The 22,330-nt window shown below is 64.9% G+C and overlaps 3 protein-coding genes across 6 annotated transcripts in view; 2 read left to right on the top strand and 1 right to left on the bottom strand.

Annotated features, from left to right (window-relative positions):
- Positions 1–3,895, top strand: part of MROH1 (maestro heat like repeat family member 1) — a 40,013-nt gene extending 36,118 nt beyond the window's left edge. For both annotated transcript variants that reach the window (XM_090283249.1, XM_090283248.1), the window contains 9 exons: positions 486–623; positions 1,111–1,225; positions 1,691–1,837; positions 2,004–2,192; positions 2,570–2,725; positions 2,798–2,932; positions 3,007–3,109; positions 3,183–3,248; positions 3,648–3,895. In XM_090283249.1, coding sequence (XP_090139375.1) covers positions 486–623; positions 1,111–1,225; positions 1,691–1,837; positions 2,004–2,192; positions 2,570–2,725; positions 2,798–2,932; positions 3,007–3,109; positions 3,183–3,248; positions 3,648–3,733 — 1,135 coding nt within the window. In that variant the 3' untranslated portion in view covers positions 3,734–3,895. The remainder of the gene's footprint in view (positions 1–485; positions 624–1,110; positions 1,226–1,690; positions 1,838–2,003; positions 2,193–2,569; positions 2,726–2,797; positions 2,933–3,006; positions 3,110–3,182; positions 3,249–3,647) is intronic.
- A 123-nt stretch (positions 3,896–4,018) lies between these two features.
- Positions 4,019–22,288, bottom strand: BOP1 (BOP1 ribosomal biogenesis factor). Its single transcript, XM_090283256.1, has 16 exons — positions 22,181–22,288; positions 20,607–20,798; positions 16,362–16,445; positions 6,722–6,876; positions 6,533–6,650; positions 6,350–6,451; positions 6,072–6,284; positions 5,828–5,989; positions 5,672–5,752; positions 5,535–5,604; positions 5,322–5,454; positions 5,055–5,235; positions 4,693–4,981; positions 4,507–4,591; positions 4,317–4,424; positions 4,019–4,240 (listed from the first exon to the last, which is right to left on the bottom strand). The coding sequence occupies exons 1-16, from the start codon at positions 22,271–22,273 to the stop codon at positions 4,087–4,089; spliced, it is 2,220 nt and encodes a 739-aa protein (XP_090139382.1). The 5' UTR covers positions 22,274–22,288; the 3' UTR covers positions 4,019–4,086.
- Positions 8,362–10,122, top strand: SCX (scleraxis bHLH transcription factor). Of its 3 annotated transcripts, XR_016512333.1 has the most exons (3): positions 8,362–9,001; positions 9,569–9,674; positions 9,790–10,122. XR_016512333.1 is itself a non-coding variant. In XM_090283244.1 (2 exons), exons 1-2 carry the CDS (start codon positions 8,456–8,458, stop codon positions 9,611–9,613), a joined length of 591 nt encoding a protein of 196 aa, XP_090139370.1. In that variant the 5' UTR covers positions 8,362–8,455; the 3' UTR covers positions 9,614–10,122. The 3 variants fall into 3 exon arrangements, 2 of the variants coding, with proteins under 2 accessions (XP_090139370.1, XP_090139371.1); XM_090283244.1 differs by having other exon boundaries at positions 9,569–10,122; XM_090283245.1 differs by lacking the exon at positions 9,569–9,674 and having other exon boundaries at positions 8,363–9,001.
- Positions 22,289–22,330: the final 42 nt, after the last annotated feature.

Below are 22,330 nucleotides of genomic sequence, written 5' to 3'. Positions count from 1 at the left end.
TCTCCAGCCTGAGGCCCAAATGCTTCTGAGCCGAGGGTTGATCCAAGTGAGGGGCAGACAGTGAATTCCAGCAGTCCCAGTGGGTGCCGGCCCCTCCTGCGGGGCTCTGCGTGAGGCCGCACCCACCAAACCCCAACGGGCTGAGCTGGGAGTTGGAGCTGGACACCGCCTACCAGCTGCTGGGGTCTCAGCCTCATTCCCAGTGGCCCAGTTGCATATCTGGGAGTAGGCTGGGCCCTGCTTGCCATCCATTCCTGCAGAGCTGTGGGGTCTCCTGGGTGGGTGTGGCTGTGCACATGGCAGAAAGAGCCTTTTTGGGGGGTCCAGGAGCAGTCTTCACTGCCCACACAAGGCTGCATGGATGACCCACAGCCTCTTGGCTGTCCCCAGAGTGGGGACAACTGGCAGGGTGTGGGCCCCACAGCCCTGGGCTGGCATGTGCACATGCGTGTGCATGCAGAGTGCATGGCTGCGTGTCCCCATAGCTCTTCCATGGAAGCCCTGCGGGCTGCGCTGCTGCGGGGCGGCAGTGAGGACGTGGTGCAGCGTGTGGAGATGGAGGGAGGCTGGGAGTCTCTGAGGACCTCTGCGGGGCACGAAGTTGGGGTTGCCCGGCTGGCCAGGTGAGCACTGTGGGCCAGCTCCTGTTTAGGCAACAACGGGGGTTCCTAGGACTCAAAGGAAGGCACAAACAAGGGATCCCAGTGGCACGTGGGAGGGGCAGAACTTCCTGCATCCACAGGCCCAGCCTGAGCAAGTGTGTCCCTGAGGGCCGGCTTCGGGCTCTGTCTAGTGGGGTGGGAGGGTGGGGGGCACAGGCCTGAAGGCAGCTGCGCACTTTAGGTGGTGCTGACTGTCCAGGGGCTGGTGGGGAGAGGAGGCCCCTGGAGGAAGGCCTGGTGAGGTGGCCTAGAGGGGTGCATGGGCAGGGGGGGAAGCTATGCAGAGCCTAGCAGCTAGGGGACAGACTCATGGGCCATATGGCTCTGATACACGGAACGGAAGTAGAGTAGAGGCACCCCCATCTCTATTCCATGGGGGATTTGGCCCAGGGTAGGCTCAGGGGCATCCCAAAGCCCTACCCTTGCATGGTGTGGCCTTGTTCTCCAGCGCCATGGCGAAGTTCGCAGGCCCTCGGCTGCCCCTGGTGATGAAGGCGCTCTTGTGCCCACACAGCAGCGTGTATGAGGTCCAGAGGGTCACCTCCACAGCCTTCCTGGCCGAGGTAGATACTGCTTGCTCTGGATCGCTACCAATGGCCCAACTGGACACCCCCACCCCCAGCAGCCGGCTCTGATCTGCCCAGCCAGAACCATTGCCAAGTCCCCGCTTGGTGTTGCTGGGTGCAGCGGACCCTGGGCCCTGCCCAGTGACACCCCTGCTCTGTGCCCTGTGGTGGGAGGCCTGGGCAGTGGGTGGCCTGTGCTCAAGCGAAGCTGCTGAAGGCTGGCCCAAGGTGACCCCATGGGACTGCGCTGGGGCTGTAATCAGAAGCTGGAGAAGAGGGCGAGGGTCAGCCACGAGCCCAGCTTGGCCTTCAGATGGCCTTTGTGCGTCCACCCCTCAGTGGCCTGGGGAGTAGAGAGGAGGGGCTGGCAGGTAGCTGCTGCAGCACTGAACGAGGCAGCTGGGGCTGGCCAGGCTGGGCGAACCCTGGGGGAGCAGGAAGTCACAGCACCTCTGCCTCCAGCTGCTCAATAGCAACGTGGCGAACGACCTGATGCTCCTGGAGTCGCTGCTGGACAACCTGGCAGCCCGGCAGAAGGACCCGTGTGCCAGTGTGCGGCGGCTGGTGCTCCGCGGCCTGGCCAATGTTGCCTCGGGCTCCCCTGATAAGGTGAGCTGTCCTGGCCATGAGGACAGTGAAGCTGTGGGCGCAGGGATGTGCAGGAGGTGGCTTGGGAGCATACAGGGTAGAGGGCTGGGCCATTCTTCAATGTGACATGTGATAGACATTAGGGCTCGGTGACACAGGGACACAGCTGAGTGCAGGGCATTCCTAGGTGCGGACTCATGGCCCTCAGCTCTTGACGGCCATGATCAGTGGACTGGACGATGGGGACGATCCTCACAGCCTGGTGGCCCTGGAGGCCATGGCAGGCCTGGTGAAGCTGCTGGGTCTGGTGGAGCCCTGGGACCTGCGCTCTGTGCTGCTGCACACGGCCATCCGCATCCGGCCTTTCTTCGACAGCGTAGGCGGGGTGGGGCCTGGGGGGGCACCCACTCCCAGCCAGGCCAGCCCGGGACCTGCTCCCTTGTCCCCTCTTCTCTTGAGCCTCAGCTCCTGCCCCACTTGCTCCCCAGGTCCCAAGAGCTGTGTGCAGTCGCTATGGCTCCCTCCCCTGGGCCCCCAGGTAGACCCTCCAACAAGCAGTGGGCCTGGGGTGGCCCACAGGGCTCCCCCCCCCCCAAGGTCTTTTCTGATCAGCATCTCCACCGCTGCTCCAGGTGCCCTGTCCACCAGGCCCATGGCACAAGGACGATGTATAGGGAAGGGGGCTAGGGCCTAGTGCCAGCGGTTGGGCAGGGCTGGGGAGCATCCTGTGGGGGACACCTGTGTCCCCCACAGGAGAAGATAGAGTTCCGCTCTGTGTCCATCTGCCTCTTTGGGCACCTCAACAAGGCCTGCCACGGGGACTGTGAGGACGTCTTCCTGGAGCAGGTCATCGGTGGGCTAGTGCCCCTGCTCCTGCACCTGAGGGACCCCCAGGCCCCCGTGGCTGATGTAAGGGCCCAGTGGGGGGATTGGGGGGGGCCCACTCAGGCTCAGTGTGGGGCCTGAACAGCTGTCCTGCAGGCCTGCAGGTTTGCCCTGCGCATGTGCGGTCCCAACCTGGAGAGTGAGGAGCTGGCGACTGCCTTCCAGAAGCACCTGCAGGATGGCCGCAGCCTGCACTTTGGGGAGTTCTTAAACACCACGTGCAAGCACCTGGTGAGGGGGCGTGGCTGCAGCGTGCTGGGGGCGTGGCCCGGTGGATGCACGTGACTAGTGAGGGGTCTCTGCAGATGCGCCACTTTCCGGATCTGCTGGGCCGCCTGCTGAGCACCAGCCTATTCTACTTCAAGAGCAGCTGGGAGGACGTCCGTGCTGCGGCCCCCATGCTCACGGGTGAGTGCCCCACTCCCCACCCTCCCCTGGGTCTGGGTCTGGTCCTGACCTTGACTGTGGCCCTTGCCCACAGGGTTCCTGGTGCTGCATGTGGAGCCCCAGCACCGGTCACAGGTGGACCTGGAGCAGCTCACTGCCGGTTAGCAATGCCCCCCCACCCCCACGGGGGCAGGGGCCCAGAGGCCCCCTTCCCCATACCTGTCCTCCAGCTACACAGGGTTCCCGCTGACCCTGTGGGCACGGGGTGGGGGGGGCGGGGGCTAAGTGATTTTCCTGGATTTCAAGGATTTTTTCCCTGTCACTGGTGACCTCATCGTCTCTAGTAATTCACGGAAACTTCTTAACTGTTCCAAAAGAGCTTAAAAAACACTAAAAAAGGAAAAACTATCTTTCCGTTGGCTCCCAAGCCCTCCCAGCAGAGGCCTGTTGCAGGAGGGGCAGTGGGCAGGCGGCAGTCCCACGCGCAGGGGTGAGTGGGGACCCGGCTTTGCCTCAGCCCTGGAAGAGCTGGCGCCCACAGCACAGCCCTGTCCCGCAGCCCTGCAGCTCCTGCTCAGGGACCCGGCCCCCGCCGTGCGCGTGAAGGCTGCTGAGGCTCTGGGCCGCCTGGTGAAGTTCGCCTGAGGCCCCCACGTGGTGCCCCCACAAGCAGTACCAGCCGGGTCTGGCCTGGACCTCTGAGATGGGCCTGAGGAGCGCCTGCCGGGGGCCACGATGCACAGCACCAGGCAGCATGGGGCCGCCTGTGCCCCCAGCCCCGCTTCCAATAAAGCCATTCGCTCCTCAGCAGGTGAGGGAATGCAATGCCATGGCCTTTCCTTGTGGGCCAGGTCGGCTGGCCGCTCCCCGCAAGGAAGATTAAGCTGAGTTCGTGGGGGTGGCTTGTCAAATTCAAGGTCACACTACCCGTCAGTGGGGAGAAACATCTGTATTAAAGGTCCTGAGCAGGTGCCTAGACCCAGAGCAGGCAGGGCACCCTAAGTGAAGAGGCGGACTGTGCCATCAGCCCCCGAGGAGAAGACCCATGGCTGGGTGGGGTGGAAGGCCACGTCCAGCACGCCCAGGTCGCGGGTCAGCGTGTGCCCCCTCAGCACCTTCACGGGCACCAGCAGCGGGTTCTGCAGCAGGTCACTGTGGGGGAGGGGAGCAGCTCAAGACGGTGCACCGTCCCCTCAGGGCAGTGGGGCAGGCAGGGGTCAGCACTCACTTGTACACCATCCCGTGGCAGACGATGACACTGCCATCATCAGAGCCAGACGCGAAGAGCGGGTACTGTGGGTGGAAGGCCACTGCCCGCAGAGCCTTCTTGTGGTGTCTGCAAGGGGGCCTGGTTGAGTCGGGGGCGTGGGGAAGGACGACACCCCGCCGCCCTCTCGCGCGTGCCTGCAGGGACTCACCGCAGCACTCGGTAGGGCTTTGTGGAGAGATCCAGGTCGAACCACACCAGCTTACTGTCATAGCTGCCGCAAATGAGGTTGTCACCTGGGGGCAGATGGGGCTGTGGGACCTGGTGCCTGGTGGCTCCACCCAGGGGTGTGTCTCCACACCCCACCCACGAGGTACACCTGGCCCCTCGCCCTCACCTGCAGGGTGCACAGCCAGGCTGGACACCCACTTGCAGTTCGGCATTAGCTTCTTAGTAAGCTCCTGGCGCAGCAGGTGGTACAGGCGAACGCTGCGCTGGGAGGCCACGAGCAAGAAGGGCCGCACGGGATGGAAGGCCACGCGCTGCACCTGCCCGTGGCTGCGGCGGAACGGGCTCTGGCTGCGGCGGCGGCTCAGCTGATGGATCAGCACCTGGGTGTGGCTCTGGGTGGCCAACACCACGGCCATGTAGTCCCCACGCCCATGCCAGGTCACCTGGGTCACTGGCTGCAGGAGGTGAGGTGGGCTTAGCAGGGCCCTTCTGTGCCCCTACCACACCGCCTGCCCCCACGCCCCACACCTTGCCGTGGCAGATGCGCAGTCGCAGGCCCCCCTGGCGCTCCTCCTCTGAGGCTTCCAGCCAGCGGGCAGGCTGCAGAGCAGGTTCCTCTTGGGGGGTGAAGGCGCCCAGAAGCTGGTCTGTTCCGCCCACGGCCAGCCGGTCCCCCAGGGCCGGGTTCAGCAATAGCACTGTGTCCTCCCTGTAGGCCAGAGCCAGGCGCAGCCCCTCAGGCATGGCAGTCCCTGCAGCCTGGCCACCACCCCCGCCCCCCAGCCTCTCACTTACACAGCCACAGCCACCAGGCAGATAGTGGAGTGGGGGTTCCACGCAACACTCTTCACCACACCGCCCACGGGCACAGTCCTCATGCAGCGGGCAGTGGCCACCTCCCAGAGTCGCACTGAGCCATCATCTGAGCCTGGACATGGTGGACAGGCCCTCAGCACCTGCCCTCCCAGCCAGGCTCCCAGCCTGAGGCTCCACCACTGCAGGCCTCACCTGAAGCCAGCCACTGGCCCCCTGGGGAGACGCTCAGGCAGCGGACGAGGTCACTGTGGCCCCTGTAGACCTGCAGAGACGGGGCAGTGAGGGGACGGACACCAGGAGTGTGCTTCCCACCCATCCCACCTGCTCACCAGCGCCTGGCATGTGGGGAAAGGCTGAAGGTCCCGAGGCCGAGGCAGTTTGGGGATGAGGTCTTCAGGGTCCACGTTCACCTGAGACAGGAGAGCATGTGGTCACCTTGTACCCCTCCCCCCGCACCCCTGCCCCGGGACACCCCCCACACATACCCTCATCTTGCGCTGCCGTGGACACAGGTAGAGATCGAGGCAGCGCTCGAAGCGCTCGTGGATGAAGCGGCTGTAGGCGGGCACAGCCCGCAGGCTTGAGAACTTGCGTGGCAGGAAGTTGAGCTTCCGCTCCCCAGGCTCCTGCTGCTCCCATGCCAGGCGCTGTGGATATGGGGGTGAGCCAGGGCTGAGCTGGGGCAGGGGTCCAGAGCCCAGGGCCAGACCCCACCTGGGCGAGACCCACCTCCTCCTCACTGGGCAGGTACTCAGGGGGCGGGTTGTAGGACTCCGCGTGGCCAGGCAGGGCCAGCTTGGGTGCCGGCACGTGCATCTTGTGACGCCCCAGCACAGCGCTGGGGTCCTCCTGGGCCCACAGGTCGTAGAAGCTGGGGGTGGCGTCTCGGGGCCGGCGAGGCTGGATCCAGCCCATCTTGATGGCGTGCACCATGCGAGAGACCTGCAGACATGCACGCAGTTAGTGCAGGCGGGGTGGGGGCTGCACCCTGGAAGAGGGACACCCACCTTCTCCTTCTCCACGAGGGACGGGATGAAGCTGCGCTTGTCCGCAGGGCGGTTGGTCACAGGGTGGATCATGAGGTCCCCACTGAAGAAGTCCACGGCCGGCTGGGGACACAAGCACAGATTGGGGGCCAGGTCCCTGCAGGTGCCTGGACCCTGGGGCCGGCCTCCGCCACCGCCACCTACCTCATACGGATCAAAGCTCAAGTCCCCAAACTGGCCGCTCTGTAGCCGCTGCACCAGGGCCACTTGCTCATCTGTCAGCCGCACGTCATGCCCTGTTGTCCGGTCCTGCACCGTCTGCCTGTGGGGCCACCCATCAGAACCCAGCTCCTGGCCCCCACCCTGCCCCCCGGCCCTGCCCCCTAGGCTCACCAATAGTCAGGGTCATCCATCTTGTCCAGAAACCGGTCCAGCTCATCGCGGGTTCGCACGGGCTTGTAGATGCGCCTGCCATCCAGGTCGTAGCCCACATGCGGGAAGTCATCGTACCAGTGCAGGGGCACATTGCCCACCGTGTTCCGCACGTCCTGGGGCAGGATGCAGGGGGTCAGCACTGCACACCTGCCATGCCCCCCCCAAAGGCCCCCAGAGACACAGATGAGGGGGAAGAGCCTTGAAGCAGGGCCAAGCACCCCAACATATGCCGGCCCTGGGGTGTGACGTGGCACAGCGACCGGGGCTGCCCCCCTTCAGCCCGCAGAAGCTCTGGAGCCGCACCTCACATTTTCCACTGAAGTGGTGCCGACCCCAAGCACCCCCCCTCCCCCCGGATTCCCTGGCCAGGGCTCTGGAGCCACAGACAAGGGTGAGCTCATCGCGTGGGCTCCCTCCCCTGGCGGGGCCTTAAGCAAAAATGGGCAGCCACAGACAGGGAAGATGCTGCCAGCCCCCTCCAAGGGGAGGTAGAAGCCACTGCATGCTGCCCTACAGGCATTCAAAGACCCCCCCAGGCCTCCCCATCCTGCACCCCCCCCCCCAACGGGCAGAGCAGCTACATTCCTGGATACACATTCCTGGTCGAGGCCCCTGCCAGCCACCACCCTCCCTCCGCCCAGCGCGAAGACTGCTGCCCAGGCGGCCACTTCCTGCAACAGTAGCCACAGGGGGAGGGGCCCAGATGAGACTGAGCCCAGCTGGAAGCCCAAGGTCCCCTTTGCGGTAGGACCCCTGGGCTCTGTCCCTTTGCACCTGCCCAGCCCAAGACCTGCGGACTTGAGTCTTCCCAGCAGGTGTGCCCTCCCTCCTCTGCACGGGGGGAGGGGGAGGTCTCCTGTTCCTGAATCTACATGGCCATTTCTGAACTGCGGAGACCCCTGGTGGGGAACCCAGTAGGGAGGGGATGGAGAGGTTTCTCCAGAGCAGAGGAGCAGGCATGAGCCAGGAAAGGGGGGGTGGGGGGAGTTCTAGGCAGAGAGCGCAGTCTGTGCCAGACCTGGAGTGTGCAGCCGATGCCAGGCGGGGGCAGGTGCAGGACAGACAGGCTGGGCCACAAAGAGACCCCACGTGTGAGTGTGAGTGGGGCTTCAGGTGCTGGGGCTGAACTCTAGCCCCTCGGTGCCCCTAGCCAGCACCAGGCCGTTGCTGGCGCAGAGGCCCCAGTATACACGGGAGGGAGAGGCAGACAGGGTGTGGCTAGGCGCCGAGGCCAGGGCAGCTGGGTTAACTTGGTCATGCCAGAGGAGAAGGCTGGGGTCAGGGGTCCCATCTGACCCCCTACTCTTCTGAGGGGTAGAGGAGGGGGCTGTACAGCCTCAGAACCAGCTGTAAGGGGCTCCCACTTCCTCTGCATCCCCCAGAGACAGCAAGATGCTCCTGGCCGCTTCAGCGTGGCGGGAGAAGGCAGAGGGACGCAGGGCCCCAGCTCCAGCGGCCTCCAGGGGCTGGGAGGCGGGGAGGAGGGCGGGCCTGCGCGGGGGAGGGGCCGCCACTGCTATAAAGGCCCGGCCTGCAGCCCCCGCTCCAGCCTGGGACGCACACGTGCGCGCAGCGCGCCGCCACCGTGGGCGCCCCAGACCCGCGCCTCCCCGGCCCGGGCGCCCGCCCACGAGGCCCGGCGGCATGCGCTGCGCGCGGAGGAGCTGACGGCGGCTGGCCGAGTCCTTCGCCATGCTGCGCTCGGCGCCGCCTGGCCGCTACCTGTACCCCGAGGTGAGCCCACTGTCGGAGGACGAGGACCGAGGCAGCGAGAGCTCGGGCTCGGACGAGAAGCCCTGCCGCGTGCATGCGGCGCGCTGCGGCCTCCAGGGCTCCCGGAGACGGGCCGCGGGCCGTCGGGCGGGGGGCGGCCCGAGCCCCGGGGGCCGGTCGGGCCGGGAGCCCCGACAGAGGCACACAGCAAACGCGCGCGAGCGGGACCGCACCAACAGCGTGAACACAGCTTTCACTGCGCTGCGCACGCTCATCCCCACGGAGCCGGCTGACCGCAAGCTCTCCAAGATCGAGACTCTGCGCCTGGCTTCCAGCTACATCTCGCACCTGGGCAACGTGCTGCTGGTGGGCGAGGCCTGCGGCGACGGGCAGCCATGCCACTCGGGGCCCGCCTTCTTCCATGCAGGGCGCGCCAGCAGCCCCCCGCCGCCCCCAGCCCGTGACGGGGAAAACGCCCAGCCCAAGCAGATCTGCACCTTCTGCCTCAGCAACCAGAGGAAGTTGGTGAGTGTGCGCGTGGGGCCTCCAGGACAGGGCAAAGAAACAGAGACCCCTGGCAGCACCTGTAGCCCAAGGGTGCGGTTCCCAGGAGGGAGGAGGGCAGGGCTGGAGCTGGCAGGGCTGGCCTTTCCAGAGCACAGGCCCCATGGGGACCAGAGAGCCCTGCCCAGGACCTGGTAGGGTTCTGAAAGGCAAGCGGGGCAGACACCCTCCTGGAACAGGATCGGGGAGCAGACGAAGGTTGGTTCAAGCCACTCTGGCAGCCCCTGCCCCCACGGGGCAGTGAAGTAGTAAGGAGACCCTGCAGGGCGATCCGCATGGCCACAGCCCCTGCCCCTGGCCTGAGATTTATTGGGCACCTGCCGCCCCACCCCTGGCCCAGCCCAGCCTCAGGGCTGCCCACTCAGATGTGGCTGTGGACCTGAAGGCAAGAGGCTGGCAGGAGATTTGGGGCCAGGGACAAGGGCCACTGTGATTTACAGCTCCTGCTGTGCTTGGTGGCACCGGAAAAGCAGGGTGAGCATGGAGAAAATACGGCTCGGCTTTTCCCAATCCCCATTTCCTCTCCAGACAGCACGCGTGAGCTCCTGGGGCCTGAACATCTGGGAAATTTAATTTTACAATTCCGGCTGCGAAGCAGTGTGTACTCTCCTCCCCAAGTGCACGGGGAAGCGGGGTGAGCGCGAAAGGGGGTGCTTCCCTTGCCCGCCACCCGAGACGGCGCGGGGGAGCCCGGAGGTGCAGTTGGCACGGGTCTCCGCCCAGGCCCTGACACTGCCCTCCCCCTGCAGAGCAAGGACCGCGACAGGAAGACGGCGATCCGGAGCTAGAGGCTGCGGCCACTGGGCATCCACGGAGAGCCCCCGCCCTGGCAGCACACAGGCCTCCTGTGAGGGCACCCGCCAGGCCCGTGGTGCCTCCAGCTGCGAGCGGGGCCAATGCACAGACAGGCGGCGGCAGGACTGAGCTGGCCACAGCACTTGCCGAGGCCCACTGGAACTTTCCATGCTGGCTTCCTACCTGGGTTTTCTTCTGGTTACTATGTGCTGGCATCTTGTGTTTTTGATATGATAATATAAAAGTCTGGAAATTTTGTATAATTAAAAACAAAACAGTATCTTCCAAAAGTGGAAGCACACTGTCCTCTCGAAGGGTCCAGAATCTACCGCGCCGCCCACCCCAAGGGCCGTCTCTTCTCAATTCCCGCACCCCCTGGGCTGGAAGCACCCCCGTTTTCAGGGAAGGCCCCCACCCTCCAGGCCTCAAGGCAGAGTGAGGTGCCTCCTGCCTGGGGAACCATGGCTTGGCGGCCAAAGGAGATGGGGAGGAGGGCAGGGCTGATGGACGAGGCCAGACCCAGGGCCCCGCTCAGGACCTACATGGCACCCAGGCGCCACTCAGGGTCTTCAGCCTGTGACCATGGAGCCCCAAGAAATGGACCTGTAAGGAAGTAAGCAAAGGGCGCTGCCTGGCAGAGGCCTGAAGGCATCCACCTGCATGCACCCAGGGGCGCACCACGCCCTACCCAGCCCTGCCCACACTGGGAGGACCCCTGACCACCTACCACCGCATCCACCCAGCTCCCCAAAAGCCCCGTCTGCTAATGAGGAGGGCAGTCCAGGCCCCTCTCCGAGCTGCGCACAGCTGGCGCACCATTAAAATCCTGCAGGTGACAATTACAGTTCAGTGGTGTGAGCTCCACGGCACGGGGAGAGGAGCAGCGGGTGGCCCTGTGTGGGGAAGGGTCCAGAGCACCAGGTGCTGGCCCCGGGCCCTCTCAGCCACCAGGGCAGGCTTGGGGCCCCCAGGGAGCAGCCAGGTGCTGGGGCCCACGTGGGCACCCCAGCAGGGCAGGGCCGGAGCTGCCCCCCATCCGCGCAGACAGGCCCCAGGGAACTGCAAAGCAGGAAGCAGTGGTGTAATTTTGGAGGAAATTCTCAAAGCCAGAGCCATTAAGGGCGAGAGGGGGCTGTGTCCAATCTGATAGAAATATAACAGGATAAAAAGTCACAGCGGCAGGTCCCACTCAGAGAAACCCAACCCCAAATTTCCTCTCCTTAATCCTGCAGGAGCCACAGCTGGTCCAGGGCGGGGAGGAGAGGGCAAGCCCGGTCACTGCAGAAGCCCCCACCCCCGCCCACCTACCCACCCAGATCCAGGCGGGGGACTCTGGGTCCAGCTAGGGACTGAGAAAGGCACCTCTTCCCCTTCTGGGACCCCAAGACACTCCGAGGACACGCCCCAGGGGGAGATGCGGGCAGATCCTCGGGGTCTCTGGGGCTCCTCCCTGCTGCGCTGTTAACAGGCAGGCTGCAGAGGCCCCCAGACCAGGTTGGGAGTGTAAACCTCCCTCATGATGAAATCCCCAAAGACAATGCGCAGCCCAAGGGCGCCCACCTCACAGTCCTAGGGCAGCCACGGGGGAAGGGGGAAGGGGAGCACACAGAGGCTCAAGAGAAGACAGAGAAGCAGAAGGGACGCCTCCTGGTGCCGGATAGACAGGGAAGTTGGCGGGGAGCAGGCGCGGGTCCTGCCCTGGAGCTGGTGGCAGGAGGGTGCCGAGGGGGAAGGCGGCGGGAGGACAGGCCTCCGGGACAGTCCCCAGGCCCAGTGGGCCAAGGCCTCGGCTGCTGCGCCTGTGACTCCAGCAGCGGCTGCAGCTTGGCTGGCCTCAGGCCTGGGCAGTGGGCCCGGCTGCTCCCTGAGCTGCACCAGTAGCAGCGGCGGCGGCGGCGAGGCCCGGACCGCCAGCCAGCAGGGGAGGGAAGAGGGGGCGGGAGGAGCACTCCGTCACCCTCCATTGCTCCAGAAATTCAAACCAGACCGGGGGTGGCGGGGGCGGCCCCGCGCAAGTCCACTCGCTGCTCTGCCGAGGGCCAGGGGTGGCAGGTGCTCCCCGCCCACCACAGCCTCGCTGCCTTCCCTCCACCAGGCCCTGCCAGGGGACAAAGACCCCAGGCTTTCTGTGTGTGCCCCACAGGCATCTGGAAGGAGGGGCCAGCAGCGCCTCTGTGGGCCGAGCGGGGCTGGAAACACTCCGACCGGCCTCGGCTGTCAGCCCCCTGTCCCCGGCCCGGGGAACGAGCTGCCGGCGGCACCACATGATTCATCACCAGGCCGCCTGCCCCCACCCTGCTCGGCACCTGTGGCTGCCAGGAAGCACATGTGACCCCACGGGGTGAGCGCCGCCAGCCCCTCCGGGTCAGGCCCTGCGCTGCGAGCCCAGGCTGAGGGTGCAGACAGCCCGGCCCAGCTCTCCTGGCCGCTCGGCCCCAGGACCAGCCTGTGGGACAGGCCAGCAGGGTCCCACCCCAACTGCACTGGACGAAGCAGCCAGTGGCCAACTGGTGGCTGGGCTGCGATGGTTCCACGTGATGAGCCCACCCCTCCCCCTCCCCAAAGTGGCTGCAGCTGTCAGGACCGCAGATTGGAACTGCAGGTACGGCCTGGCCCGCTGCCACCTCCCTCCCTGTCTGTCTGCGAGGGAGGAAGCCGGCCCACCTCTGGAATCCTTCACTCGCTCCTCGTTCCCTCTCCACCTGTCCCCCGGGAGCGCGGGGTCAGCCGCCCTCACTCCGGCTCGCTCTTTTCCCTTGCCCCTCTCCGATTACAATGCCGGCAGTGTTCGCTCAGCTCCCCCGCACTGCTCCCGCCCGTCTCAGGGCGCCTGGGCCTTCCTGCACCTCTGTCCCTCTCCGCTCCTCCGTGGTGTCTAAGCTCGTCAGTGCCCCCACTCACCTGCTGCAGCGGAACCCAGAGGCTCCAGCAGGATGAGTGCCGGTTGTTAGACTGAAGGGGAAAAAGCCAGGTCCTGCCCCAAAGGCCAAAGCCAGCAGAGGAGACCCCACAGCGGACTGGTCAGGAGTGAAGCCCACGGGCTGTGACTGGGTAGGCCTGGGTGGGCCAGGCAGGGAGCTCGTCCTCAACCTCCGCATTGGATGCCCGACATCTGCCAGCCAGCTCAGGTGCAGACCAGCCCAGATGCCCCCAACTCCTGTCCCTCACAAAAGCCATGCTGGCTTGGCCCCCCGCCAGCACCTACATGGCTGTGGGTGGCAGGGAGAAGGCACGGAGGCCACCACTGAGCTCCCAGGTCCTCAGGTGCCTGAGACCCCACCCACCTGCCCCTCTCCTGGGGCTAGGCAGGGTCCAATGGGAGTTCCCAGCTGGGGGCAGGCTCAGGGCCCCTGGTTGAGTGGCAAAGGCCTGTTCTGAGCCACACTGTTCAGAGGCAGAGCTGCTGCCTTAAACTGGGCCTGGTCCTGGGAGCTCCACACCAGCCCCCAAACCCCTACTTCCTCCAGGAGATGTCACCCTCAGCCCCAAACATGGCCCACCCCGCCAGCACTGCCCTGCAGCCGGGAGCCCTGCCCACCCTGCCCATGGAGCTTGCTTCCCAGCCCCACAGCTCCAGCCCCAGGAGGCTCCTCCTGCCCAGCACCCTCCCACCCGTTCGAGGTGGGCACACAGCAGGCCGGGGCTCTGAAGCCCACCTTCACCTGCAGCTGCTGCACAGCCCCCAGGCCCAAGGCCCTGCTGGGCCCCGGGATAGGCGCTGCGCACCTCCTGAGGGGCAAGGACCTCCACCCTCCCTCCTCACTGACACCTACACTGCCCCCCCTTCAGTGGGACTCTTCTCTCCCACCAGGTGGCTCCTGGGAAGCACTAGGCCTACACAGGATGGGGGCTTCCCACCCAAACACCCTGCTCAGGGCTGGAGCCGGGCACAGGCATCAGGGGCACCCTGCGGTCACAGCCATCCTGTCCACTTAGCCCTCCCACCTGCGGTGCCACAGGTCAGCAGTGCAGGCTGATGCCCCTCCCAGGAGAGGCAGGACCAGCCCCAGGTCCTAGCCAGTGGCCCCCTCCGCAGGCTGGCCGTGGGGGTGGAAGAAGGCCGCCGGGGAGGCAGGGGCGTGGGGCGGCCTGTGAGGCTCAGCGACGGGCGTCCCCACAAACAGCTCAGAAACCTGAGCCAACCAGCTCCAGCTGCCAGCAGCGACGCAAGCGCTCTGAGTGTATGCGCGGCTGGGGGGGGGGGGGCAGGCGCCCCAGGAGGAGCGGGAGGCCGCCAGCACTGGAGGCAGCTGCCGGTTCAGTAGCTGGGAGAAGCCATTAACGGCGTTTGGCGAGAGAGCAGAGGGGATCGCGGGCTCTGGATGCAGACAGGCCCGGCTGTCCCTGCGGGATCCCAGTAACCGCGAAGCCAGGGGCCGAGGAAGGATCCGGCCAGCGCTGCAGCCCTGCCCCCACCCAGGCCCCAGCGGCAACCAGAGGGTGTGGACTGGGGGTCCTCCTGGCCTTTCCGACCCAAGTTCACAGTGGCCCCGAACCCCTCACCCTGACCGTGCTTTCCAGACACGCAGCTGCAGGCCTGCTGGGGGCCCCTCCCCTGCCCACTATGGGCCTCAGTTTCCCCAGCTGCTTGAGACAGAGAGGAGGGGCAGCTGCAGCACAGGCCGCCAGCCCCCCAGCCCCTCCCCCGCCCCCCCCAGGCCCTGGCGGCGGGATGAGATCACGTCTGTGAGGTGCGGGGGCCGTGGGGGGTGAGGGGGACATGCGGGGGCGGGGCGGGAGCAGCTCGCAGGCTCCTCGAGGCGACCCCCACACGGCCAGGACCCTGCCTGGCCCGGCAGCGCATCCAGGGGGCTTCGCCCAGAGCGGCTCAGGATATAAACTTCGGGGCAGGGACGAGGGTGAGCGTGTGGAAATGGGATGCGGGGCCTCCTGTGAAGGCGATGGCATGGCAGGGCTGTCAGCAGAGGCCCTGGCGGCCCCCAGCTCGGGCCTCGGGTCTGGGCCCAGGGGTGGGGGCAGGGCAGCACAAGGCCCTCTCTCCCAGCGGCCCACACCCATCAGGACCTCTGCCTGCCGCTGCGTGGGGTGGGGCACCAGGGCCACCTCCAAGGCCTCTGCTGGGACAAGGGGCTGCCCAGACTGTAGCGGTACCGAGTCAAGTTCACAGTGGCCCTGGCCACACAGGCGCCAGCCAGCCAGGCACGGCCACAGGGCACACCGGGCTCTGTACCCCCACCTTCTGGTCAGCTTGGCCAAAGCCCACCCTACTCTGCTCAGATGCTAGAGACACAGCCACCACCTCAGGGTAGGAGACATGAGCCCCGGAAGCACCCAAGGTGCACGGAGCTCCGAGGGGGTGGGAGGCGCGTGCCAGGGCTCCTGAAGGCTGGGCGCTACCGCCCCCTCCAGCCTCCGCCGGGCTGTGCTGGCAGCAGCAGGCGGCTCCTCCTGTCACTCAGCCCACAGATGGGATAGTCATCGCGGAGGAAGCGCTGCGGCCCCCGCAGTGGCTCCGGGACAGGAGCCACCCCCCCCCCAGGTGGGAGGCCCCTCCTCCGTCCTGCACTCCATTTACAATCATCATCGATTTCTCAAAATACCAAATATAAAAAAGTAGCCGACAGGATGTGGCTGCCGACAGCCAGAGCCCCGGGGAGGGGAGACAGGCAGCGAGCCGCGCTGCACGGCCCCCCTTCCCGAGTGCGCCCGCTGCTCCGGCCAGGAAACCAATTTATTTTGTTTTGTCTCTGTTCTCTGAACGCACAGAGACCGGATCGGGCGGGCGGCCAAGGCTCCTGCAGCCGCTGCCAGCAGAGCCTAGGATGGGGGTGGAAGCAAGCAGGGGGGCCACCTTCCCCAAGCCCAGCCGCCCCTGACAGGCGGCAGGAAGCGCTCCCGAGGCCAAGGACCTGGTCACCCAGCCCCCAAGCCACACCTGACGCAGAGATACCAGGAAGGGGCAGGCAAGCGAGCACCAGGGTGACCCCGGGGCTCAGCGCTCCTCAGCTCCCAGCCCTCCCAAATGGCGCAGGCAGCTGGGACGCAGCCTCCACCAGCCCGCCCACCCATCAGGACCTCCAGGTGCCAGGCTCAGCACCCCTGGCCCAGCACCATGCTGTTCCCTCTTTCCCCTTCAGAACGTGACCTTGGGGAGCGGTGAAGACCAGATTCAGGGGCCCCTTCAGCCTGTGCTCGGGGGACGCAGGGGAAGACAGGGCACCCAGCTGCTCAGGCCAGCGCCCGAGGGGACCGCGCAAGCCTGTCATCCAGGGTGCCAGCAGCGCCAGCTGGTGTGGGGAACCCCTCCAGGGCCCACCCAGAGTGTGTGCACAGCCCCCACAGAGCACCTGAAGACCCCAGAGTGCCAGCCACCCCATAGGGCCGAGACGTGGGTATGGGCCACTCACCTCACCCCACCCCTCCCAGCAATGACACACACGCTCCTGCAGTCATGAGTCCCAGACCCCGAAATCGCTCTTCCAGACCCGGAGCAGGGCAAGGGCCAGGACGCCTACTCAGGCCGCGCATGGGGGCTGACCCCCTTGGCCAGTGGAGCCCGCCCTACCTCCTCGTCAGAACTGTCCTCCGCGTACTCGTCCTCACCCTGCGCTCTCCACACCTCTGTCCTTGCGGGAGGGGACCCGCTGGCCTGCGGAGGGAGATGGAGAAAGTGCTTAAGTCAAGACACCAACACCCTTTGACCTTGGGCAGATCCCAGGGCCCTCCTCGGCGGTGAGGGCACGGGCAGGAACCGGCCCTCCTGCTGACTCTGAGGCAGAGGTGCCTGCGGCCCCTAACCTCTGAGAAGCTCCAACTTGGCCCCAGGCCTCAGGACAGGACCAGGGACACCCAGATCTAAGTGGGCCTCTTGGTTGGGGGGTGGGGGCCTCAGGGCCCTCTCTCAAGGGCCCAGCCCATCAGTGTGCATGTTCCAGAGGAGACCTCAGGGAGGGCTGACACCTAGAGGCAGACTGGAAAGGGGACAGCCGGCAAGAAGCCACCAGCCGTGCCTGTGCCCCTTCATGACAAAACCGGATCCTGGCCCAACGGCTCCGTAACCAGCCTCACTGGGCCCAGCAGCAGCCAGGACCCGAGGACCAGGCAAGGGGGGGGCATCCGGCACTCACTGCCCACCACCTTCACAGGGGCCACAGCTGGTCCACTCCTAGAGCAAGACCCTCGGCCCGAAGCCTCCCTGAGAGTCACATCCCGCCCAGCTAGCCCAGAGGGCCGGGGCCTCAGAACACTGGGGACTGAGGCCGCAGGCACCCACCCCACCCACCACACCCCTGGCCCCAGGCTGACCCATCTGCCAGGTCAGGGAGTAGGTGTTTCTGAGCATTCGCACCTCAACCTGGAAAACAGATTCCGGCCACAGGGTGAGGGGCGGATCGGGTGCACCGGAACCAGGGTGATGGGGAAAACAGCCCACTGCTTACCCCTGGGGGCAGTAAAGTGCTCGGGAGCAGGAACCCCTGAGCGCAGCACCGCCCCCGGCCCAGAGCCCACTCCCCTGCCCCCGCCCCTGCCGGGCAGGAGCCAAAGGCCTGCAACGCAGCTCTTCCTCTTGCCTGTTTTTCCCCTCAGTGTGAGGAGGGTGGGAGACTAAGTTTCTTTCCAGGCCAGGAACAAGGCAGGATCTGGTTTCCGCGTCTCCCCCTGCCCCTGCTCCCGGTACTGCCGGGGCCCCGCCCGCTCAAGTGGGTCAGCACTGGCCTGGCGGGCAGGGGGCACCGAGGGGAAGCCCCGCTCCTGCCTCAGCCCAGGGCCCAAAGCTCTGCCACCTGCACACGCGCTGCCACCAGCAGGCACACCTGCCCCAGGCCCTGAGCCGGTGAGCCCTGCCAAGCACCCAGTGAGACCCTGCCCACAGTGCCGGCTGCCGATACGCCTCCAGGTGCCACCCCCCAAGGCCCACACCACCTGTGCACGGGCGCGGTCGTGCGGCCTTGGAGGAAGCAGCAGACATGTCCGCTGTCCCGTGTGCAGCACAGCGACACTGTCGGCACCGCATCCTCACCCCCACCTCCCACCCCGACCCCGAGCTGACACTGCAGGGCCGACGGCGGCCGCCAGGGGGCAGCAGCACGGCCCCCGGCTCCCGGACCAGCGGGGGACCCCCCCACGTGGCAGACCCACCCCCTCCAGTGCGGAGACGCGGTGGCCGTTAAGGAACACAAGCAGGAAGGCGGGAAACAGAAGAGGGTGCGGGCACAGAGGCGAGGCCCCCGTGCACCATCCCCGCCCCACCCGACAGCGCAAGGGTGGGTGAGCCGGGTCCACACTGCCCAAGGGGGGTTTCGGCGCTGCCCTGAGCCTGCCCATGTGAGCTGCTCAGGGGCCACAGGTGGCCCCCGGGGAAGCGGGGTTCTGCAGGCACCTGTCCCAGGCCAAAGACTGTGGGGGGGCTGTGAGTGGTGAAGCCCAGAGAGGGCAGGGGTCCCCATGCCCCAAGGTCTGCAGGCACATAGGCAGGACTCCGTTAATTACCTGAAAAGGCTGCACGTTGGGCTAAAACATAGCTCGGTGTTTTTGAGGATGGCAGCAAAATGAACTAACGAAAATGGAAACTTTTCCACAAGAGGTTAAGGGGACAAAAATAGACAGAGACCCGACGCCAACAGAAAGGACAAACCAAATGTGACAAGTAGAAAAAAAGGGACCTAAACGAGAAGAAGAGGGAAGAAATGGCTTTAGGCACAAACCCACTCAACACGTATCAGCAAGAGAAGGTACAAGGACACGACAGCACCCCTGCCCGGTGGGGAGAGGCCCGATGAACGCCACAGGGGGGTGCATGGAGAGCCAGGGAGAGGGCGAAGACGGACGTGGGGGCATGGGGATGGGTGGCCTCCTCTGGGCCCCAGCAAGTGAGGGTCAGGGCTGGAGAGTGTGACCAGGAGACTAGGTGGCTGGCCTGGTAGACAGGGACTCAGGTCAACACAGTGACAAAGGTCAGGGATAAGGCTTATCAGCCCTGAGGGGGCCGGAGACAGGAGGGGTGCCCAGAGGAAAGATGAGGAAACGGAAGCAGAGGAGCGAGGAGTCCCCACCACACTACACGCAGCAAAGCGTGTAGGTCTGGGTCCACTGTGCAAGCAGACCTCCCAGAGGCGGGTGGGGGAGGGGAGGGCAGCGCCGACACCTTGCAAAGTAGCTCACCCAAGACCACTGAAGTTTTGCAAGACCATTGGCGGCCGCAGCCATAGCCAGGTGCCCCAGAACCTCGGGGCTTCCATTAAAGAGCCGGAACACTTAGCAGATGTAGCAGAAGCAGGTGTTCCCTGTTGGCACGGGTTCCCCAAGCTTAACGCAATGGGAAGGGGGTCTTGCATTGAGGACCCACCAGCAGTGACATATGACTGTCCATCAGCTGTGGCAGGGAAAGAGGGGCCAGGAGACCCCCAAGGGGGCCCTGACCGCCCCCAACAAGGCAGGAGGGTCTGGGCACACAAGCAGCCCTCAACTGGCTATAGGATGACAGGAGCAGGCCAACCAAGGGCTACGAATCAGCGCACGACGAGCTGTTGTGGGGGCCTGTTGATCCCCAGTCGGGGCACAGGCCTGGGTTGTGGACCGGGTTCCAGCTGGGGGCGTGCGAGAGACAACCACACACTGATGCTTCTCTCCCTCTTCCTCCCTCCCTTCCCCTCTAAACAGTAAGTAAATTTAATAAAAAAAAATTTTAATTAAATACTTAAATGGGTGGATCCTTAATTTTTTAAGGGGGAAATATACTTAAACTATTAACGGTGCCCACCAATTTCAACAAGAGAAGTGAGGGGCAACTTCCACTCTTTACTGAACACTGTTTTAAGATTTTATTTCATTTTAGAGAGAGGGGAAAGGAGAGAGGAAGAGAGGGAGAGAAACATCAGTGTGAGAGAGAAACATCGACCAGTTGCCTCTCGCGCGTCCCCAGCTGGGGACCTGGCCACAACCCAGGCATGTGCCCTGAGCAGAAACTGGACCAGGGGCCTCTTGGTCCACAGGCTGGTGCTCAATCCACTGAACCACACCACCCAGGGCTGAACAATGTTGATGGAAGATTTATTGACTTTTTTTTGTAAAGGGTATGTTTTGTAATTTTAAGTTAAAAAGAAAAGGAAGAGAAATTACCCGTAATCCTACCAACCAGGGTCAACAGATTCAGGCACCAGCCCCTCTGTGCTCAGCACACGGTTAAAGCTCGAGCGGGGAAAGTCTCAGTCAGAATCAAGTCTCTCCCTCTTAAGGACACAGATCAAACCAGCATGGCTTTCTGATTCACATTACGGAAGCAGGCTTCTCTACATGCCAAGGTCTTAGCTTCCAGAACACAGGGCCAGTATAAATAGTTATAAACTTACTTGTGAAACGTTCTAACAAATGTATTTCAGTTGAATTAGGCTTTTCTCTCCTTCTTCTTAGACAAGAGCATGGTGCACGCTTCGCTGTCATCACAGGCGGGGTGACCTGGCTCCCTCATGTGTCCCCAGGCAGTCCCTTGCCCACAAATCCCCACCTTGGGATTTGCCCTTAAGAAACCCAGCCTATGACTGAGTCTAGTAACATGGGCTGAGTCCCCAGGAGAGCACTCCAGCTTCAAACACGTGTTCCACCTAGTCCCAGCTGTGCCCCAGGTGCATCAGAGGAGGGACAAAGGCCTGGGGTTTCCTAAGGAAGCTTGGAGAAAGCAGTGTGGGGCCGCCCTGCATCGCCCCCCCAACTCCACCCCCCTGCAGAAAGCCCAAGGCCCGGCAGGTGGTTTCCTTTCTGGCCACATTCATTGAGACGGGGAGCCTACTGGGGGCTTCTCTCAGTCACCCACCTGCTGCACAGTGGTCTTCTCTGTCCTGCCGTGGCCCTCACCACCGCTGGCCCCATCCTGTCCTTCAGTGGATTCCTCGCTGCTGTCACTGCCGGAATCTTGCAGGCCTGAGAATACACTCTCCTCGCTGTCGGAGAGGCCAGAAGCGCTGCCGTCTGTGAGGCTGGGAGCAGGGGCCCAGTGGAGAGAGGGCTGCAAGGAGCCCGGTGTCAGTGCCAGCAGACCCTGCGGCTCTGTGCGGCTGGCCTCCACCTCCACCACAGCCAGCCCCCTACCTAGGCCTTCCTCACCGTCCACCTCTGACGGCAGCATAACCACCAGCCTCTGGAAGGGACATTTAAGTCCCAGCACCTCACAAGTGAAGGGCTTTGAAGGACAATGTCCCCTTCTTAGAGCCCAGCTCCCATCGGCTCTCCACCCTCCATCCTGCCCCTGCCCCAGAGCTCTGAGGACAGTAGGGCGCGGGCTGGGGCTGGCAGAGAACCAGAACCCCTAAGGGCCTCTTCCAACCTGAAGAGCCACCCTACCCAACCAGGCTGGGACAGGCAGTGGGTGCAAGTTGTGGCTGAAGTGATAAAAATGAAGCTTGACTTACACGCGAGATTACCCACCCAGCCCCTGGTGGAATAGGACTAGAGCGTTTTCTGAGCAGACAACCCCTCACCCCTAACGCGACAGGGCAGGACGCGCAGTGAGCAGGCCCTGCCGCTGCCTTGGGATGTGGAACAAGAACTTGCAGGCATTTAGGAAGCGTCTGAGCGCAGGTTCCTAGATTTCACGGTTTCTCCATATTGAGTTTTCTCACCTAACAGGACAGCCTGCACTTAACAGTTACTCTGTCGCACTGACTCAGTTTTCCCAGAAACGACTCTGATACAGACTCACTCAAGCTGTTTACCTCCGATGTCTGTTAGCTACGCAATTACAAGGGAAAGTGACAGCGGCAGCAACGGTCTGGGGCAAGCAGAGCCGAGCGGCACAAGCAGCCAAGCCTGGTGCCCAGAGATGCCTGCCAGCAACGGGGCGGCGAGAAGCCATGGCACCAAGGGAAGGGCGGCCTGGGGGTTCGGCCGAGCGGGGGCAGCTGACGCCCCCACAGCCGAGCTGGGGCGCAGCTGGTGCCGGGCGTCCGAGGCGGCGGGCCCTGGGTTCCCCCCGCTGCGGCTCTCACGGCCGCTCCCACCTGCGCGACCTGTGAGCACACAGGCGGCGCGTGCGTACGGTTGCGCGTTCGCCGCAGGCGGCGGCTGGATCTCTCACGGCGGGACGCAGCACTCGGAGGGCCCAGGACGCCAGCTCCCGGCCCCACGCCCCCGCTGCTCACCCTTCCACCCACTCCAGCCGCCCTCGGCGCTGGAGGTGCCTCTGCTTAGAACGCCCCCGAGGGCCATCTTCAGCAGAGGACAGGGGACCGGCTCCTGCCCACACTCCCAGGCCCCCAGCATGGGGGCCGGCTCGCCGAGGGCCCGCGGCCCGCACACAGGGCTCAGCCTCACGCCTTCGGCCACCACGTGCGGGCCGCGGCGCGGCCTCGCCGCCCGTTCCCGCTCCCGTCCCGCGCAGCCCGCTGTCACCTCCTTCGGCTCCATCTCCTCCTCCTCCTGCGGCCGCTCCCCGGGCCGCGCTCCCGCCGCCGCCGCCGCCGCCGCCGCGCTCGCACCAGGCATGCTCCCCTGCCGGTGCCGACCCACACCGCCACTTCCGGCAGCGACTTGGTCGCGTGG

Source organism: Furipterus horrens, unplaced genomic scaffold, assembly GCF_987537825.1.
Source record: "Furipterus horrens unplaced genomic scaffold, mFurHor1.1.pri manual_scaffold_7, whole genome shotgun sequence".
Taxonomy (NCBI): domain Eukaryota; kingdom Metazoa; phylum Chordata; class Mammalia; order Chiroptera; family Furipteridae; genus Furipterus; species Furipterus horrens.
Note: the sequence above shows the minus strand (reverse complement) of the source record. Positions and strands in the feature narration are given on the sequence as shown.